At 45.5% G+C, this 22181-nt stretch overlaps 1 protein-coding gene across 3 annotated transcripts in view; it reads left to right on the top strand.

The window, feature by feature from the left end:
* The first annotated feature begins 7618 nt into the window (after positions 1–7618).
* The window catches only part of RCOR1 (REST corepressor 1), a 297736-nt gene continuing 283173 nt past the window's right edge, over positions 7619–22181 (top strand). Inside the window, exons 1-2 of one of the 3 annotated variants that reach the window (XM_069638105.1) lie at positions 7619–7949; positions 8046–8102. In XM_069638105.1, coding sequence (XP_069494206.1) covers positions 7787–7949; positions 8046–8102 — 220 coding nt within the window. In that variant the 5' untranslated portion in view covers positions 7619–7786. Of the gene's footprint in view, positions 7950–8045; positions 8103–8216; positions 8284–22181 lie in introns of those variants that run through there. The other 2 variants (XM_069638102.1, XM_069638103.1) reach the window with 2 other exon arrangements.

The following is a 22181-nucleotide window of genomic DNA, read 5'->3' on the forward strand; positions in this document are numbered from 1 at the left end:
CCTTGTTTAAGGCACACTCTCAAGGATGTCTCTGAATGCAAGGCTCGGAGTTGCTCAATCTGATCATATGGGCAGCCCCAGATAGACAGCTTAAGTCATAGGCAACGTCTATTAATGCTATCAAATGCCTTTGCTAAGTCAACAAACGCCAGGTAGATCTTACACTTCTTCACAGCCGCGTTATCTTTCAACACAGAAAGAAGGAAAATGGCAGAGGAAGTTCCCAAGCCCTTGACGAAGCCCATCTGAAATTCGTCCTCATGGCCTTCACTTTGTGCCCAGCTGTTAAGTATCTTTAAAAGTATTGTTACATATATATTTCCCATAACGTCCAAGAGGGCAATACTGTGGTAGTTGTTTGGGTTGTCGCTATTGCCACTCTTGAATATAGGCACCACAATTGCTCATCTCCATGATTCTGGTGTGGACCTACGGCCCTTATGTTTTCCAAGATTAGACATATCAGTGTGGCCCACTTCTCTGGTCTTGTTTTAAGATCGCATTGGAGAGGCCGTCTGGAGCAGGTGCCCTTGATGAGCTGGACTGTTTTATCTGCTGTATAATATCATCATAATCAGAAGGAATAAGCCACGTTGATTTTATCTCAAGTAAAATTCCTTTGTGGGTCTGCGTATACGTTTCGGAAAGGCTGGGCCCCTTCCACCTCCGATACTCCATTTATTTGAGATGTATTTTGACAACCTTCTGTGGAGTTGATCAAACTCCAAACCTCATTTGCTTTCTTTTTTACAATAGCCTTCAGCATTTTTTCTGCATCTTGTTGAATCAGCACATACTTATGGCTTTTCAGCCAATTTTTCATACTTGTTTCTCAAGGTCTTGATCATTCTGTGCTTATCTGCTGATTTGCCCAGTAGAGCGAATCTGAAGGATCTCCTTAGTTCCTGCTTTTCTTCCTCCAGGGTATCATAAGCCTGAGGGTGTCGGGTTGGAGGAATAAGTCCTTTTCCGTTTTTTATCAGAAAGGTTTGCAAAATTGAGGTATAGTCTATTAATGTATGCAGAGACACAATATATCCTCTGTTTATTTTCCGCATACTGTGCGACTACCTTTTTTACATCCTTTTTCGTCATTCTTAGGCAGCCCCTTTGTTCTCAATTGCAAGCCTCACAGTCATTTTAACATCACTTCTTTCAATCTCCCCTTTCCACAGTAGTTTTAACATATAATGATCACTTTTATTTGTCTGCAGGACTTCGAAGGAATCAATGGCACATGTCAAGTCTCTTGAAACGAACACATACTCAATCGTAGAGGATTGTCTCGGGAGGATAGCTCAAAGGCAACGTGCTCGCCTTGGAAGCAAAACAACACAGAGCAACACAGGTTCGATCCCCGGGTCCGCACTTAGAACCTCTGGGTATTAAGCTTGTTATACACGACCTATCATATCATATATCTACTCAGTAGGCTGACACTGTTTGGTGACTTCATAGTGTCCATTTACCATATGGAGGTCTCTACGATCCATCAGTTCGTTCTATGTTAAGCCTCTCCGTTTTGAAGGATTTAGTATTGTCGGGTTGTCTCTGTCGATTTTTTCATTGCTGTTATGATAGACCAAGTTCAGATCACTGCATAGAACTATTGATAAATTGCCTAGACTACATGCTTCGTCAATGACTTCTGAGATCCTCTGGTGCCCATTGCTAGCGGATTCCAGTATATGTTGATTAATACCAAGAATGCTTTGCTCACTTTTCCTTGGTGCGTCTTACTATCTTTAGAGCCCAGTGTGGTTCTTTGGATATAAGATCCTACGTTATCCTAAGCAATCACTTCTAGGCCATTTCCATCTTTTACACTGGCAGATAGTGGGCGCTGCAGTCAATAAGTGGACTGGGAATGTAGTGGAGGCCGCAACAGAGACTTGTAAATAGTCATGTTGCTCACCCTATAAGTCGAGGAAAAAATGGTCCTTCCAAAATGAAAAAAAGAATGAGTGGAGGATGGTTCACAAGTTAAGCGCTCTCCTCAGATGTTGACGCGGTCTGCCGATTGCAAAATGGAATCTCAGTAGGTCTGGTGTAGCCCTTCCTTTTTTCCAAGGTCGAAAAATTGAGCATCATTATGAAAGATGCGTGGGGGGGAGGTCACATGACCGGGTTCGTGAAATGTGATGTTATAACTTTGTATTCTGTTTTTCAGTGTATGTGCAGAAAACTTACCAATAGACAGAAGTTGAGTATCATTAAATTGGGTGATTGTACCTATATGTAGCATGACGCAATATATAACAATATTAATATTATAATTCCTGCCACCAGTAGGTGCAGAACTACCAATGAATTCTAAGGGAATTAATTCTAGAGCTCCCAGGCCGGATGGCCTAGCGAACATAACATTGGTACATCAGGCTGAAAAATGGGCCGCTTATCCCTGTCCCCTCTTTACTAAAATATGGGAAACGTGCACTATCCGCATCTCAGGGACAGAATCGGTATCCCCATTTTCGAAAAGGGGGGTGCGGATCAGATTCAGCAGCATATCGATTGATTGCACTCCCACACTTGCTGCGGAAAGTCCTTGAATTTTTCAATCTTAATTAAGGCTCAAATAGGCTTTCGAGGGAAGTGCGATACTATGCATAGCTTAATGAGTGTAAAGACACTGGCTAAGGAGGGCTAGCATAAGGGAGAACCTCCCCTATTTTCAGGTTTCGTTGACTTTTCTAGATCTTTCGACACAGTTCGTCGTAAATATCTTATCTCTGAATTACAAGAGAAAGGCCTACCATCCCCCTGGCTGAGATGCACAGAAAGGCTTCCTGAGGACACATTAGTGGGAATACGGCGAAACACCAAAGATACTCTTGCAGATACATTGACTACCGATGTTGGATGAAGCAAGGGTGTGTCCTGGCCCCTGTGCTTTTCCACATCTACTTTGCAGGTTTGGAAACTAGTCTCAAAATGGCCCACTCCTGTTCTCCAAAATTGGCAAACATCAATTTTCCTCCTCATCATAGTCAGATGATATTAGTTGTGACTGTACGTCAGTAGGTCTTCAACAAGCATTGGATTCCTGTGCTCTTTTTGCAGAAAAACATTTCAATAATTAACTCTAATAAATCAGAAATGATGATCTTGATGACAAAAAGGATTATGCAAAATTCCATTGAACGGGCATGGCTCTTAGCCAAACAGCGACTAGAAGAAATAAAGTATTTAGGATTGGATATATTTTCTGACAAATCAATTAGAAAAGTGAGGGCGACGAGGTCAAAAAAATCCTTGGTTTTGAGTGCTTTCTTGCAAGGTCTAGACCGCAAGATGGGAGATTATTCGTTACAACTGGATATTAAATTGTTTGAGCAAAAATTCATTCACACGGTAACGTATAGGCTACAGGCGTGGACTTATAATATGGCAGCTGTCCTAGCAAAAAAATCGAAGGCAAATTCTGGTGCTCAGCACAAGGTTTGCCCAAAACTACACCCATGCCGCTTAAATATATAGAATTGGGATTTTTAGCCATGAGTGGGATTGTTAAAATTAAGAATGGAGGATGCCCTATAAAATTAATGCCAGCTCCCGGGGGGGGGGGGGGGGGGAGGGTAGTGTGATGACAATGGCTACATTGCAAGATCAGGGCAGTTTAGCATTTACAGTCAAATGAATTCTTTTTTTTTTTTTTAAACATCGATTTTATTTACGATTTGGAAAATACTAATGGAAGGCAATATAAAGAAAATCTTACATTGGATGTTAATGCCAACCAGTGCCAGCCTCCTGGACTATGCTGTATTATTTTGCCCAGCTGGAGCCTTTGAACATTCGATTTCCTGTCCCCTACTTTCCTCTCTTTCTTTATCCTGACTATTTTCTAATGATCAACTTCTAAACACGTTCACTGCTTTAAGTGTCGCCTCCGATTGATTTTTTTAATTTATTTTTTATTTGCTTTAATTGATTAGAATTTTTTGCGGAAAAAGAAAACTGAATCAATTTCATCCCATGTTATGATTAAAAACTCATCTAAAGATCATGAAAAACTTTGGTAGATTCGTTTTAAATGATTGCACTCATTTCTTTAGTTAATGCTGAGAATTGCGAATTTTCGGGTTGGGTAATGAATGCTTTGCAGAGTTGAAAGCACTGCAAAGATGGTTTATTTAAGAGAACATCTTTCTGAACTGCAGTGACACTGGTAGATGGTGGGCTGCCTACACCTGACTGTGACACACCAGCTGGGGCAGTTTGCAGTACTTGACTAATAACGTGCACTCAATTCTCTCGCTGCGGGGGCCCGTCGCCTGCACTAAGGAGACTGGCCTTTCAACTGTCCTGTAATAAGAGACTGCAGGTCAGAGGTCATCCCGTCTCTGGAGAGGCCACGGCAGAGGGAGGCCCGTGACAGAATTCGGCGCATGTTTGACATCTGGTGAAGGGTTGCTTGGAAAGTTAGCAAACGTCATTAGAACGGGATAGTGCAGGGACGCCACTTGTGTTTTGAATTTTTGGGGGACGGGACAAGGGGTATGGTCCGATTGTGGGGGCAGGTTCAGGAGACATGTTTTCAGGGCTCAAATATGAAAAGTGCTGGCCTTCTCTGACAGCATGGCTTTCAAGGGGGTGGGAAGGGGAAGGGCACGGCTGAAGTTGGCGTCTCACCCCTGAACCCCACCGGGTCCGTTGAAGATAAACGACCAGGGTCCTTGACAGAGAAGGGGGCGGTGGGGATGTATTAACCCCCCACCCCACCCCCCTCGTAGCAGTAACACAGAGGGGGGAGACGAAGCCATAACTAAGTTGCCTGTCCCACTGAAGGTGCCACATTACTTCATGGGTCATCTTAAGCCATTGTTCCGTGTACTGCTCGATCGGTCCATTATTGCTCATACTGCCCGATCGGTCCATTATTTCGAATAATGGTCCATTATTACCAATGTGGGTCAGGGTCCTGCCTGGTTGAAGCTATTACTGCTTACATTGCCTGTCGTGTGATTTTTGCCTTTTTTAGTACTTTAATTGATTTCTTTAAACAGCACACTGTATTACTGCGCTTAGAAGTGGGAGTACTCCGACAAGAAGCACTAAGCAGCTAACGTTCTAACATTTCTATCGCTTGCTTCGGGCGGCTGTTGTTAGTAGCTTTTTGACTATTATGGGATGACTGTGCGGGAATGCTTCTAATTCAAAATCATGTAGATTATGTTAAAAAAAAAGGGGGGGTTGTCATCCTGTTGGTACAGCGCTTAAAAACAAGAGAAATCCGACATGAAACACTATTTAAAAGCACATTATGAATGTGTGTGTGTTTTTAAGGTAAGGGATGTGCAGTTCACATGCCCACAGCAGAGAATGAGCCCGTCACATGAATTGCTAAATACCAAAGACACGCCGTGTCACCAAACAGTTCAATGGAGCAGAAAGGGGCTTTCTGAATACCAATGGGACCAGAGACCCTTGCACGGCTTCCTGTACCCGTCCTTACATCTTTGCGTGTGTTGGCATGTCGCCTCGCTTTACCCCTACCGTGCACGTGTGTTTTGTGGAGCAGCCCGCAGGCACGCCCGCTACCCTCCCACGCACTCCCACCGGGGCTGCATGCAGCAGGTGTGTGTGACAGCATGCCTGTCGCAGCTCACGCTTGGCGTTCACGGGCGGGGCCTGCAGGTACAGTGCACTGCACACACGGCGCCAAGGATGGGGTTTGAGAGAAGGCGCAGGCCGGTCTTCTGGGCTGGCAGTCAGTCCCCACTCCTCAGTGTGATGCTCAGCAGTGCTCGGGGGAACGAGGGGGGGGGTGGAAGAGGAAGCAGAGAGTCCCCAGGAAGGGGAGGGCAATTTTCAAGAAGAGAGAGAGAAAAAAAAACAGTAATTGCCACGACCCTGGAGAGCCCTTGTGAAAAACAACGGACCCCCCCACCCGGGTGATAGGCTAGCTGGCATCGTGCACGCACATCACGTTTTCTGGAAAGTGTACAGTTCTCTCGGTCTAAACTCTAATATATATATTTTTTTAGCTAAATACAACATACACGCGTACATGTGTGTTATTTGTCTGGAGGAAACCGTCATAAAAGACATTTTGAATGAAACGTCACTGTTCTTCACAATGTAGTATGAATTGTCGTGAATGATGCTGGGGGGCATTTAGTTGGGTGAGGGGCACCAGGGAACAACGAGAGGGGAATACATACACTGCGTGCATTAATAACAGGGGAGCCTACGCAGTGTGTTTAGGGGGTACTTGGTCTGCCAGGGGCTGAGGGACCCCGTGAGTCCATTTAAACACCACGTCCGTTGAGGTGTGTGGAGAGAGACACGCCATCAGAAGCCACTCCCTGCACGCTCCACTCACTGATTGGGGCGGGGGTCTCACACCTCAGAGCACACTCACTGTGCACGCACACGTCTCACTTCTGAGCACAGTCATTGGGGTGCACTCTCACTCACACCTCTGGTCTTCTGTGGACAGTCATTGGCAGTCTCAGATTTCAGAGCACTGTTGTGTGGTGTGGGCTGCACGCCTCACACAGATCCCCTCAACCTGTTGCGCCCCCTAGGCAGCTGAAATCAGTTGTGTTTGGCTGGTGATCCCATTGAAGTGAACGGGGCCCGGTCCATACTTTGGCTCCATACACTTGTGTGGGGGTCAAGCTGCTCGGGAACACCTTGTCCCTGAGAAGGGCGACCCCATTCAAGTTTATGGATGCCAAACGGACCTGGGGGGAGGGGAAATATTAGCAAGGCGGGTGGCGCCCTGCAAATGGGGAGCTGGGGGGTATGCAAAGAGCATACTTGTAGGGTGTGTCCCACACTTGTCTCACAGCACAGCTGCAGTGTGATGGCCACCCATAAGAGCAGAATCGTTGAGTAACACTCCTGAGCAGAGTGATTGTGTGCTGCCCACTCTGAGCAGTATTTGGGTGCAAGACTCACAAGCGGAGTGATTACGTGTGAGTCTGACGTCATGGATGAAAGTATTTCTCACACCATGGATGATGAGAGTCTTGCACCTCAGTTTGGAGGTAGTGTATGCCTTTGGGGTGCATTTGACTATTGACTGGGCTGTATGCTTCTCTGACTTATTACATATAAATGCTGTTCTGTTTACATCTCATGGACTGGCAGTCCCCTTTCCTCCATTGTTGAAATGTTGGGGAGTTGTGTGCAGGTCGAAGGTGATAAGGTTTATAGACCAGCTGTCTAATCTCCCACGCCTGGGGTGCTGTGTGTCTACATAGTTTAATGCCCACTGGACTCTTTGTATTAATTCTAGCACAAGGAAAGTGTGATGACTTGGTCGAGTATCCCTCCTCCATGAGAAATAGTCCCCACAAAGGATCCCATAAGCACCCCCGGGGTGGGTCCCTGCCAGGTGGGAGCACTGCAAGTGGTTGGTGGGGGAGGTGTGTGGACTGTCAGGCCACAAGGGTGGGGGGCTGCCCGGCTCCTGAGGATGTGAAACTCCTTCAGCGCAGATCCCTGCGCGGCCATGTACTCCTTGCAATTCCCTCAGACGACGTACAGCGGCGACCGCGCGCAGCCATACGTGCCCAACGGCAGCCGGCGGCCTCTGACGGGCGGGCGCGGCGTCCAATGCGCGGCGGGCACTGACCTCCGGGGCGGCCCCGCCGGCCAGTAGCGGAGCAGAGGGGGCGGGGCACACGGGGCTCGCGCGCGCCCCCCGCGCTCCCCAGCGCCCCCGCCCGGCTCGTGCAGCACCGGCTGCAGCCATGGACGGGGAAAGTTGTTAGCGGCGCCGCGCGCACCGGCCCCAGACAGGAGGCGCTGCCCCCACCACCCCGGAAGGACAATGCTGGACAAGAGCGCCGACCTGGCGGGCGCCAAGCGCCGCGTCCGCCACCACCACCACGCGGCCCACACCAAAACTTTAGCCACCCCCAGCGGGGGCCCCCCGCCCGCCGGCGGGCCCTGGGAGGAGGGCAGCTCTGGCTCGGGGAGCGACGACGAGCACGGTAAGAAGCGGCGGAGGCAGGCGGCCGGCGGCGGCGGCTGGGGCCCGGAACGCGCCTCCCTTATAACCCCCCCCTCTCCTGTCTCTGTCCCCGCAGGTGGCGGCATGCGGGTCGGACTTCAGTACCAAGCCGTGGTGCCCGACTATGACGCCGGTGAGTGCTGCGGCGGCGGCGGCCTCTGGGGGGAAGCTGGGTAGCCTCGAACTAGCCGAGGTGCCGAGGGTGGTAGCCTCGAACACATCGAGTGCGGATGGTGGTAGCCTCGAACTGGGTGAGGTGTGGATGGTGGTAGCCTCGAACACATCGAGTGCGGATCGTGGTAGCCTCGAACTGGGTGAGGTGTGGATGGTGGTAGCCTCGAACTCGGTGTAGATGGTGGTAGCCTCGAACCATACGGGGTACAGAGGATAGTGGTAGCCTCGAACTAGACGAGGTGCGGATGGTGGTAGCCTCGAACATCTCGAGGTGCGGATGGTGGTAGCCTCGAACGCGCCGAGGTGTGAATGGTAGAACTCAGTTCTTTAGTGAACTCGGAGAGATGCCCGCAGCATCTCCTTTTCAGTGCCCATGTGTCTGCATGGGACTGATGTTGGTAGCCTCGAACGTACTGTAGTGTGTTCTGGTATCCTCGACATTCCAGGGTGTGCGCTCTTTTACTGGCAGTATTGATGTATGTTACGTGTGACTGTGGTACCTGTTGGTGAATCAGGTGGTAGCCTCGAACTGTTCCAAAGAGTCAGTGTATGTGGTCGGTGGTCTCCAACGCTAACGTGTTTAAAAATAAAAATCATTTAAACTTGGGTATCCTGACACGTTTTCAGTTTGGCTGTGCTTCTTAGCAGCCAATGCTGATGGTAGCCTCGAACTAGTGGGGGGGGGGGGGCAGAGATATGGGGGACTGGGGCAGGTGGTGACGGGGCTATGAGAATTTGACGAACTTTTTATGGGGGAGGTCCTTTACTAGTTACCAGGTGTTCGGGCAAACGGTGGCTATTCTGTACTATTTAGCTGCCATCATGCACGTGTACCATTTGTACGTGGGCTGCGTAATAGCAGACCCTCGTGTCTTGATCTGTTTCTACTGGAATCCCTTCCTACCTTCCCACCCTCCTGATCCACCCGCAAGCCCATCCAGGGCAGGTTATTCACTCTATAAGCCTTCTCACCCTATTGATAATCTATTGCTTTCTAGCGCCAAGAAGGCTCGGCGCTTTACATAGTCTCCTGGCTTCTGAGAAGTGAAGTGTGAAATCGGAGGGTCTGCAGTCTCCCCATTTTACGCGGGCCTCTTCTGGGGTGCTCTCGCATGGGGGTACACCCCAGAATCAGAAAGCGGCGGCATTGGAAGTGGGGGCTCGGAACGTGAACACGGATGTCGTGTGGGTCTTGGCCGTATCCGGAAGTCTGCCGCCTGTCGCGGCCTCTTGCCATCCTGGGAGGTTGGCACTCCTACGGGCGTTCCATGCCCCCTCCTCTGTCCACGAGCCTACCCTGAGCACAAAGCCCTGCATTTCGCCGAAGAGGCCCCCTTCCCGAGGCCCGCGCCGGAGTCTGGGCTTCACCAGGACTCGGCGGCTCTTCCTGGGATCCGCGGAGATCGAGCGAAGCACAGGTCCAGTAGCCCCCACCCCACCCACCGCATTGGTGAACACCGTCTGCTGCGAGCCTGGACTGGCAGCAGGCTGATGCATTCGTGGGCTTCGCTAGCAGAAGGCGGCAGGTGCCGAGCGCAGTGTTACTCCTCCTACCTCGCGTGCATCGAGGCTTCTGGCAGAAGTTGCGTGCTTTGCACAAGGCATGGCATGCAGAGAAGAGTGACGCCCCATGGGAACGCGTCAGCCAGACACCTTGCAGCGCCCGCTGCCCCCTGACAATTGGCTGCTGTGGTTCCCTGACTGATGCTCCAGCGTTCGTTTGGCACGTGGAACGATATATTTAGAGACTGCCCTTAGCACGGGAAGTGCACCGCCCCCCGCCCCTCCAGTTAAAGCCCCACACAACATATCATTTGTCTTAATCGGTTTAGCCCTGTCTATTTTATTTATTTTACATTTTTAAAGCGCTCACAGCCTGCGGGCATTTAGGCACTGTATGACTCCTACAGAGCCACGTAGACCCGCCCACACCCCGCCGCACCAATAAGCCGCCTTCTTAATTAACGAATGCGTGGGCGGACCCACGCAGGCGCTTCCCCATCCAAAAGGATGATGTGCACCAAACCCACCAATCAACACAGCCCACACTTCCACACAGACCACCAGCTACCCAACCACAAACATCCACTACCCCAATACAACACCACCAGCTACCCCGCTGCAAACAAACGCCCCCCTCCAACGCACACCACGAGCTACCATACCACAAACGCACGCACCCCTCCACTCAAAACACCAACTAGCGAGCCCCGGAGACCGGCGCACAGACACGCGGGACCCCGGCCTGTACGCCTGCACATGCGCTTCAGGCGAGGCTCCCACCACCCCGCACCTCCCCCAGGACCACCGACTGTCCCCAATCCAACACCACCAGCAACCCCACCGCAAACAAATGCCCCCCACCAACGCACACCACCAGCTACCGCACCATAAACACACACTCCCCTCCACTGAAAACACCACCCAGCGAGCCCCGGAGACCGGCGCGCAGACACGCCGGAGTCAGGACCCATCCGGCGACCCGAGCGCCGGAAGCTAGCTGCCGACACGCGACGTCAGCGAGTCGCCAGCTACAGCTGCAGAGTCCCGCTTATTACCCAGCACAAGGCATGAAACTGCACCAATAAGCCAAGTACCAGGAAATAGTATGAAATACTAGGAACAGTGATTATTTTGACCAAATGATTACACGTGCCATTGTCTATGGAACACAACAAAGCTTCATTGGAAAATATGAATTTCGCTTTTGGGTCTCGTGTACATGGAACATTGGCCAAATTAACGTTTCAACTCTCCTGTCCCACTAAAAACCCTGAATGTCAAAATTAAACCATACCATGCAACATTACAAGATCGTTTGGATTTAATAGAGCTAATGGCACTGATGTAGCGCGCCTAGGTGAATTGTGTATATACATTGGTATGCGTGCAGGGGGGTACCACCCTGGCACAAGGCGAAAAGGAAGAGTCCCAAAAGATAAGGTCCCTTGCGTCCACTGTACACCCCATATACTGAAGTACAGTCAAAATTCATTAGAATCTGTGAGTATTGTGGTAACAACATCAAAAATAAGTCAGACTTTGATTTCTTGTTGCCACAATTTGAATGAATTTTGACTGTATTTCACTACAGTGGTGTGCAGGGACTCGAGGGACCTCATTAGATTTAAGCCAACTGCAACCTTTTTCTATTTTCAAAAGAAATTTACACATGCATCAATCACTTTGCATATTCTTCCTGCGCACTTGAAAATTCTAGTAGTTTTGAAAGCACAACCGTGTTTTGCTACTACTTTTGATTGATGGAAGCCTTCTTCTTCTTCACCCTGAAGCAATTACTTTTGATTGATCGAAGCCTTCTTCCTTCTTCACCCTGAAGCAATGCAAACTCTCTCTTCTATCAGGGTCGCTTTCTCATTCTCGGGAGTGTCATTTTTCAATTAGCAAGTACACCTTGTTTCTCTACCCAGCACCAAAAACGTAGACATTCACTTATATTCAGCACTATTCTGCTTAAAGATCAGACCTGAGGAATGTCGCATGAATTTCTTTTTTAGACAAGGACCTCCTTCCCTTTAGTGAATTTTGGGTTTGACCAGGAAAACGGGTGTACCCGAAGAGTTTTTTTTTTTTTTTTTTAAATTTACTCTTGGAGTGAGTTTTGTTAATTTCAAATGTTAACAAAATCACCCTGTGTTAATTAGCCATAGGGGAATTAATGTGAAATTGAGGGGACCTGGGAGCTATTTAGCTCCCCCCTCTAGCACAGTAAAGCCTGGGTAGCTTGAAACCAACAGCTACCAGGAGCTACTTTTGGCTCCTAGGGCCAACTGGTACCTTCCAAACATGTAAGTATTTGAGAATCTTAATAAAGAATTGGAACGCATCGAATATACATTTGAAAAACAATGGTTCATAGAAAAGGGCCACAAATGTCCTGGTTCCCCTGTGGTAGCTCCTGTCTACAGTGGGATGCCGACACCTAGGAGCTGGTTTTATTCGAACAGTGTCAAAATATACTACAGGTCTACTTCCATACCCCCTACCCACTAACTAAGGGAAGGTTTTAATCATTCCACACACTTGGTTCTGCTGGAGACACCACTTGCATTGGATTTCTGGGTTTGGTGCTCAGGAAAGATGTCAGCGTTTCAGGACCCCCTCCTGAGGAAACAAGATCTGGTTCGGCACTTAGTCAAGGATAGCACCAGCATTCACCCCTCTATTGTTTTCTCCTTGCAAAGATCCAGCCTCTTTAGTCTTTCCCAGTTGCTGTCTCCCATGCAATGTCCTCTGCGTTTATTTTCAATATTTGCACCCAGATGATTTTTAGACGGGCTCTCCCTTCATTTTACGGGCAGAATCTTGATTTCTATTGCATTATAAACCCATAGTCACACCCACAAAAAATATGAGTTATCAAATGCCATCTTATTGGCTACTCCTTTTCATTGGTCAACTATTCTCCATCCCCTTCTTGTAGGGCTGGCCCCTCTGTTCTGGTTTGCCCCTTCATTTATGTAGTTGAAATTATTGGAGGGGTGAATCCACCAACTGGAGCTTTCAGTTTACAATTTGCAATTTTTCATTAAAGTCACTGCATGGCAACTTTCTTCATTCTACATGTTTTTGGGTTCCTCTAATCATGGCGCTGGTAATCCACAAACTCCCGTCTATGCATGATATTGCAGATGCGAGCAGCAATTTTACGCAGTTAATTATGAACGTGAAATGTTCTACCTCGATATCTACTTTAAGTTGTAACATCCCTGGCTTTGGCCGTTTTCTTTTTTTATTTTTTATATATTAGTATTTTTTTTTTCTGGGGAGCTAGGAACACATTTTAGATTGTAGCCTGAGTTCTGACAGTAACATTTGGCAACAGAAAACCTTGACATTAGCTTCAAAATGATAATGTAGTTCTTTTTCTGTGGCTATTGGTTCATGAGAAATCCACCAAATATGATACTTAATGCAACTATACGGCAAAAAAATTGCATACGTACTCCAATTTTCACATTACATCTCTAAGCCTTAATTAGTGGTCTGCCCATTGGCTTCTTTTATTAGTGTTCCTGCCATAAAGTCCACTGGCATTCTTGTAAGGTCATAGATCAAGCCATGGTTCTGCTTATCTTGAAGAGCAACGCAGATGACCCCACCTCCATGCTCAGGGAAGGGAACAAGCCTGTGATCAGTATATCTGAGCTGACCACAAATTTAATTGTATATATTTTTAAGAGTTCTACTAATTTAATGGCACTCTTTCAGTTGACCCTGCCCACCAATACATTGTGTTGTCATGCCTGAATACTGCTCTTCTCTTGGGCCCTGACACTTCAAAACAATTGTCTTTCAGATGGAGAAGCTCAGCGGAGTATGTGATGGGGAAGGTTACTGTTTTTAACTTTTATTGGGAAGTCTTTATACTCCACACACGCCTTCTGTGCTCTGAGTAACAAAAATACTTGCTTTCCAATTTGCTGCATTTACTCGTCATTCAAGGCATTTTAATATCTCGCACCATGCCTTCACTTATCAATTTTCTCATATGTTCTTTTGGAAAGGGAAATTTTAACTGTGCATATATTATTTCAGCTGCAAAATGCTCCCCCTTTCATGATGGCAGTTTCTGTGTTTGCAAAGGCCATGCTTTCCATGTAGAATAAGCCTTTATTTTTTCGTGCATTTATCAATCCCCTGCAAGGCCTAATCAGTAAATGGATTTCTCTTTATTTGAAACGGCATATGTGGTGGATGCCAATGAAATACTGCCTTTTCAGTTTGGCGTATATCTTGGCATGTTTTCCATGACTTGAATGTTTAGGCCCAACGTGGCGAAATGCAGTTTCCTTCTTTTTGGGCAAAATCTATCGCACAGTTATGTGCTAATGAAGTACAACTATTTCAGTATTAACCTAGTCTACAAACGTGAAGGTTTCTTTGGCAGCCCTTCCTCCCAACTGCTTTGTTGCTTTAGTCTTGTAGTTCTTTTCCAGGCATTGCTTCTAATTTACTGAATGGACGTGCTGCAGGGATGGAACTAAGGAGTTCACTAGCAGGAGATGACAGACGCTCTTTGGTGTTGAGCATCACTCAGTAAGCAGGAGTTAACCTCTGTGCAACCAGGAGCTGTTCTACAGTGTTCTGTATAATGTTAGGTTATTTTTCTTTATACTGTGGACCACTACCATTTTCATGGTCTCCAGGCACCAGGTGGATCTGAAGAGGGTTGGGTTGTCAGTGGGATTGAAGGGGGGGTGGGGGGGGCGCAAGGGAGTTTTGATGTGCTGTTGTTGGCTTTGGTTCGGAAAACCTGGTCACTTTGTGCTGGTATGTTTTTGGTTGGTCAGCGTTGTGGTGTTTGGAGGGTCGTCGTATGTGGGTGTTTTATGTGCGCCTTGGTTGTTGAGGAGAATATGTATGGTGCTTGTATTTTGTATTTTGCATTTTTTTGTGGCGACAGTGTGTATGTAAGGTGCAAACTATGACTTTGTCAATTACATACAACCAATGATTTAATTGTCTTCAGGATGTGTCCTAATGCTCTTTTGTACACTTTCCCAAATACAGAGTTACGGTCACATAGATATATTTATATGGCACCCGATGGTCTGGGGAGCCACATCTAGCTGCTGGTAGCAAGCCAAGCAGGCTCTAACAAGGAGGTAAATGGCTCCCAGTAATTTCGAATCGTGACAGATGACCTATTATGTTAGTGCATTGGATGTGATTGTCTGGCAAACCTATGTAAGAGCCCGAACCATTTGCTTTGCCAGTCTTCTTTTTTACCAGGACATCTTTGCACACACACTGCTGATATATCTGGTATTGAAGGCAAACTTGGTTACCAACTCACTCCAAAGCTGGTTTACAGCTGCATTTAAGCCATTACTTTTTCAGAAGACACATTGCAAATAACTCTTACTTACACGTACAAGCCCATACATGTTGCTTGAGGGCGAGCTAGCTCAGTGAGATCCCAGGAGAGTATTTTGGGTTCAGGTAGTTGAGGGAAATGGGACTAGCAAGGTCATGGGTGGGTAAAAAGCAACGCCCACAGGCCATGCCCCTCCTCAGTCCATCTTGCCAATATTGGCTTGTCTTGCAAAGGGATTTGGCTTGTATGCATCAGAGCTCCAGGTAGCATTTGTAAGTGGGGCTGCCTTCCTATTTTATGGAGATTGCTGCAAAAGGATTTCCTTTGGGTAAAAAGTAATTACTATTGCTAATGTGGGTATTTTTAAAGTGAGTAAAATGACTTATTTGCACCTTGCAGTAAACGAAAAGATTACTGTAAGAGCAGACTGCTTTGCTGGTACCACATAGCTGTAAATTGTGTGGTTAAAAAAGGGGGTCAGCATACTGTGGGGAGTTTGCTTTTTCTTTTTGGAGTACTTGGTTGTTTTCGGGAGTTGGCCGCTAGCCCCCTGAGTTGTACTTAAGATATGCTGGAAGGCGCTAATGGGGGTCTGCCAGCCACTTCTGGCCCTAAGCTGGTAATGTAGACTCAGTGGGAAGTTGAGTGTAGCTTGTGCTGCCCAGTACTTTCATGACACAGCGCCCAGTTGGGCTCACACATCAGTTTTCAGGTTTAGCATAAACAAATCCCATGTAACGAATTGGATGTAATGCTGCACCATCAGTAATGCAACCAGATTATTTGGTCTCGAATGTCTATTGAAAATTCAAAAAATCAATAATTTACCATGCGCAATGTACAAAATACATAGCGTGTAATCCAAGAACCTTTTCTAACATGTTTTTTTTTGTTCTAGATAAATCAACCTTACAATAAAATTCATTCATTAAAACGCATCAAAATTTGAGATATATAATATTACACATTTTAATAACTTATCCAATTGCCAATTTCATATAAATCAAATTGAACACGGTCAACATCAACAGCACTGTCCAATGTCAATAGACTCTGCACCTAAACGTAAATAATAAAAAAAACAGGAAACCAAAAGAGAAAATCAACATGATCAGATAAAATAAAATGGAAGGAAAAAAATATATAAAAGAATAAGCACAAGATTAGCTGTGGTTATCCTGAAACATGTTGACATTAATCTCATGTAAGAAGGCCAGGGCTCTTAGTATTATGACCGTAGAATAACCGGAATAAATCATTTTCCACAGTGTTTCTGAAGTACAAACTCCATACAGCTCCACTATTGACTCAGAGTGAACCCTACGTTGACTGACCAGTGCCACACATTCAGTTATGAGATGCCTTAAGTTTTCTTCAATACTTACTTGCTGGCAAAATCGACAAAACTTCATAGGTTTCTTGAGAATCTACCACCGCACCAGAATCTGGTAGGCCACAGGTTTAACCTCAAACGCAAGAAGTCATGTATGTGGGCTACAGACGGTGCTTTGATCAAATATGTTTCTGGGATGCTATATTTTTTCCTAGAAAATAATTGTGCATCAAACTCACGATATTTGGAACCATCTTCACTAGTGCTTTCCCAATCAAAGGCAAACAATCTAGTTTTAATCTGTCTCGGGTCTTGTAGAAGAATCGTTAAAGAAACATCCACCTGAGACCGCCACTTAGTGATAAAGGCGTTGGTCGATGTGAAGACATGATCAGCCAGAGTACCCAGAACAGAACATGCTTGATACGCCAAAAGGCATTTTCTAAAAAGTGCCACCATTTGCCAGATGTATCTCATGTATAGAGATCTTAACCCAATTTCATTTCGTATGAAGGGAAGAGGAGTGCATGTCGGAAGATTAAGTACCCCGTGCCAATATTTGCCTTCCAAAGTGGACACTTTTTTTTTTCATCGTTATGGGTCTGGTCTCAGCTGCATAAAGCAATATTGGTGTTGTTTTTTGATAATGCGTCAAAGCAGAGGCAACTGAAAACTTGCCATATTTGCATAGGATGATCTTGATATGTTGTATGGCCGTTGTGACTTTGAGATAATAGTTGACCATACAAAAGCACACCTCCATAGCTTACTATTTGCACTCCTGTAAGTATAGGTTTTGCACTACTTGTAATCTACTCCCCATGAGAGTCCAGATGGCAGACTTATAGCTGTGTTTTCGAGATGAGTTAAACAGCATGACCTTAGTCTTCTCAAGATTAATAGACAAGTAATTCACCTGGGTATAATCTGCAAGAGCATCCAAGGCTCTCTGAAGCCCTTTTGGAGTCTTGGACATTAAGACTAGATTGTCGGCATACATTAGAAAGGGTATTGGTTTGTTTGCCAATTTAGGGGGGTCAGTTAAGATGTTACTAAATGTACTCCCCACATCAGAAATAAAGAAGTTAAATATGGCCGAGGCCAAGGTGCACCCTTGTCTCACCCCCTCTATGCGTTAATATCGGAGTTGTTAATCTACCATTCACCGAGAGTTTTACTTGCACGGAGTTGTTCGTATGCAGATCTTTAATTACAGAAATTAAGTAAGGTGGACAACCCTGGTGAATTAACTTGTGAATCAATAATTCTCTCGCGATCGAGTTGAAGGCTGCGTGTAAATCCACAAAGGACGTATATAGGACATATATAGGGTTTGCTTTCTGGACTGATGGAGTGTGATTATTGATGTGAGTGTCATAAGGTTCACACCAGTGCCCATACCGGCCATAAAGCCTGTTTGCAGAGGGTCTCTTAGTCCGGATTCTAAGGTCCACCTGTAATAATTTGGTTATAGATGGTGTAAAACATTTTAGACCAAATTACTAGGTGTTGTTTAAAGACATAATTACTTAGCCCATCCGAGCCAGGCACTAGGGAATTAAGTTTTAGTATATAAAATCGGACATCTTCCTCTTCTATAGATAGTCCTTCAGTCCTTCATAGTTGGAGTAATGAAGAGTGGTATATGAATTAGCCCCCATCGGTTTTTGATACATGTTAGAAAAGTGTGCCACCCACTCTCTCATTGACACCATTAAGTTGGAGAGGCTTTTGTGACATGTTGTTAGCAAAGTTAATCATAATCCAAATTTGTGCAGGGTTTTTCCGCAGAATGCTAACCAACATGGATTCACCATCTTTTTGGAGCACTTGGATTCAGTGTGAACGTACCAGTTTTTATACTGGCAAGAAAGAGCATGAATGCGTTCGTGTTTGTTTTCACAGTTAGATAGTGCTACCAACTTTTTGTTTTTACGCAGAATGGATTTCTGCGATTGAACCATTGTATTCATGTCGGGGTTTGAAGTGTACATTGGTGGATGACTCTACTTTTTGTTAACTGTGTAAAAAGCAAGTGTAATCACCAGAGGCAGCCTTGCCATCATGACAGGTACTCTCCACATTTTGGTGACATGCTGTAAGTCCGGAGATTCCATATTAGGTGCGTTCTTGCGTTATTAACCATTATGGTTTGAGGGAAGTATTCACATTCATCACTTACTTGAACTTAAGTCAACCATATTAGGTTGAACATATTGTGGTCACTATACGTTTGTGGTATTATCTTGAAACTCATATTCGCATTAAACATACTGCGATCAACAGACGTATAATCAATAATTGAAGCAATTTTCCCTCTTTGCCAGGTCGTCTGTGGAGGAATATCTCCCACAAGAGACCCATAGCACATGAGGAGCCCCAAATCTTTCATAAGTAGGTGCCATTTTAGACAGTATAGATTGTTTTTGGGATTGACGGGTAGTAGTTGTAAATTCAAATAACCCACTAAAATAATGAGTTGCTTCAACTGATTCCGATATGACATTGAGCAAATATTGTGGGTCGCTAAAGAAAAGATCATCCGATAGCCCTTTCTGGTTGCGGTAGATGTTCAAAATTGCCACAGTCGCAACAGGACAAGTGAGCTTTGTCAACAAAAGGAAAAAATATGGGGTGGCCCACCAAGACAACAGCCAGTTTTTATTATTCTTAATCGCTACTAGCAGACCAGAAGATGGACGACCACGAGAGGCAGTTTAGGCAGCATGGAAAACAATAGTATGGCCTTCCCAGTTATGTTGTTCTACTAGCCACGTTTCTTGTAAAATGATTATATCATGTGAGGCTAGAAATCTCGCATTACTCCCAGTAAATGGGAATGACCACGTGTTCCAACTAATTATTGACATTTGAACCCTTGTTTTGTCATTTGTTGGTTATAAGTCAGGATAATGCATTGCTGCTTGTTTCAAATACAGATTTTGTAATGTGGAGTTTTCTCCATCAAATGCACTCTTTTGTAATTGAGGCATCCCTGACTTATTCAAACTATTTTATTTATATAAATTCCCCTCAGAGTCAAAGACAAAGGGATCTCTATCCAGAACAAAGCCCAGAGCAAAAATGTACATCTGTGCTTGCCATAAGGCATTTCTGACTAGATTTGAGTGTAACCACACTCTTAACGATAGAGCTATCATTGTGTTGGACAAACTGGACCTGTTCAATGTCTGCAGATGTTATGTCCTGGAGTGTGCTAACCTCCTCACATATTGCAAGTAGACTAGTTCTATTCATAATATAAGGAACAAAAGGAGCTGGGCGACATTTAAGTATTACCAAGGAAGTTTGGCTCGTTTCTTATGATCAGCGCCAATTTTATCTGATCGTCTAGTAGTCACATTTTGTAACTCCGTCTCTTTGTTTAACTTCAGTGCTTGGGTTAGAAGCTGTGGATGTTTTTCCCTGGCTCACTTGTTGCATTTCAGTATGTAACAGTAACTCACCAATTTCACTTCGCGGTTTCTGGACGGTTGAGTTCTGACTAAAATAGTTTTGAACAGCCATTGCAATTTGATCTTAAATCTGCGCCATAGTCTTTTGTACATCAACTTGCTTTTCTACATAGGTCTTTAGATTAGAAGGCTTTGTTGCATTCAGAAGGTCCCGAGAGTTATTACCGTTCATCTGGTCCTTACTACTCGTGTCCTTCTGACGTGCATCTAATCCAACCATCAAGGAACCCTGTAGTGAATTGTCTCGGTGTACAACCAAGTGAGCAGCCGATACCATTGTGTTCGGAATAAGCTTGCCCACTTACTGATTTTAGGACGCCACCTTTAAACATGTGGAGTCCTGAATATGCTGAATTGTGTCAATCGCCCTCGATACAACGGGCCCAAGATATTTTTGTATAGAGTTCTCAATCTGCATTCGAACATTAGCCAGAATAGAAGCTTGGCATGCATCCCGTTCAACACCCTTAATATCTCCCTGCTCTTCAATTGTATTCGAATGATAGCATTTCGGCTCAGAAGGAGTCGATTGTCTAGCACATATCGAATCTATTACGTCATTGAGCGGAGAGTAAACTTTGACCTCCTTTGACTTCTCAACCCCTTTCTTCTCAATGTTTGTTATTGGAAGAGGGATTTTTATTTATTTTTGCACCCTTGTTTTCCCCCCTGTTTTCATTTGAGACGCCAGCCGTTTTATTAATTGTTTTATGTTTGCTCTAGCTCTCAATGGAAGAGCTTTTTGACTTTTAGTTTTTTGAGCATACCGGATGGTTCGCCTCCTTGCTTTCCTACCTCTTTTGCTCAAAAAAGATTGTAGGAAACTTTTGCTGTCACAAGCTCGTCCATCGGAGTCGCATCAATATTTCTAACTTCGCTCTTCGATGGTAGAGCCTGCTCAAGAGGTACCACACACTTTTCTGTGTTAATCAGCTGAGGATTGGGACTAGCGAGAATTCTTTGAGGCTGCTTGTCCAAATCATTAGAATTAGGATATTGACAGGGTCCACCCCACAATATTGAGCGTCCGATCCAACTCGATCACATGAGTAAATGTGGGCAAAACTGCCTCTGCAATAGAGGGTGACCTATCCACCTCACGAGGTACCTGAAGTTGTGAAGTAAGACTACGTGTACCCTGTTTCACCCATTTGCCATATGCATTCAGAGACAATTTTTCTGGTACCATTTCACTCATCCATAACATTAATTGATCAATTTGCTTATTTTGGGCCGTGAGCTTCAGATCTAAAGTTTCAAACCGCTTGGTCAATGTGGATATGGTTGTATTGATTGCGTTTTAAAGTAATTTCTAATCATTTGAATTGAGGTGAGACCAACAAGTTGTTATTGGGAATCTCACCAAACTTCTGAGAAGATTGACCATCTGCTACCAAACCAGCTAAAGACATATGAACAGTATGAATAGAATCAACAAATAGACTGGGGGATTGATACACTGTTCCTAACTGAAGATGAGGAAGCCATCAAGGAAATATTTTCCACTTTAAAACTAGTGTCCTCCCCTCGCTGATCATTAGAATTACATGCGAGTGGAGGAGACGTTGGATCACATACATCTTTCAGCGGAACAACTAATGGAGAGACAGCAAGATTTCCTGAAGTTATGGCAAGATTTGGCTTGTCCACACCATCCTTAGTGGCAAGCACCATTTTCGAGGGAAGCAAGTCCACACAATTTGTTGTAGAGGTGATGGGCAGTCGTGTATCCATGATGGAGATGTGGCCCGGCGGAACAATTACCTCACTTGGGGCCGAAGCTGTACCAAGTGAGAAGACAGTCCAGTGGTACTCACTGATGCCGGTCTGCAAAAGTCCTGAATATCACCCGGAATTAACTTTTTCCATCAGTAGACTGCAAATTGTCTGAAAGTTTGCTTTGGAAGAGAGGCCAATGAATGGCGACGTTGAGTGGATTTGGTTTTCAAAGCTTTCGGCATATCTGTTATGAGTAAATATCCTCGAAATGCCGTAAGTACTTATTAATTAAGCAGCAAGCAAGATGAAAAGCAGCTAACAGCCACAACGCCTGAAGGCAGCTCAAAGGGAATAACCCTCGAGTTGCTGCCAATCAGCTTTCACCACACACGTTACAGACACTGCTTCTTGTAACAGCTACAGGACCTGATGGTCGGAGGACAGCTCAAGGGACTAGCCCCGCAGTTGCTGCCAATTCGTGTTTGCCACACAGATTGCACGGACTACCTTTTTATTTATTTTATTTTGTCACCTGCTTGCTGAGTGCAGCAAAGTTGTGTGAATGACCGGCAACGTAGAATGTCGGTCTACTTTCTTTATCTGACACCCAGGTGCTTGTTTCAAAACGCCACCAATGACTGTTCAACGGGTCGAGTCCCACAGTTATAG

The sequence above is a fragment of the Ambystoma mexicanum genome, chromosome 14 (genome assembly GCF_040938575.1).
Source record: "Ambystoma mexicanum isolate Mex_15411 chromosome 14, UKY_AmexF1_1, whole genome shotgun sequence".
NCBI classification, from domain to species: Eukaryota; Metazoa; Chordata; class Amphibia; order Caudata; family Ambystomatidae; genus Ambystoma; species Ambystoma mexicanum.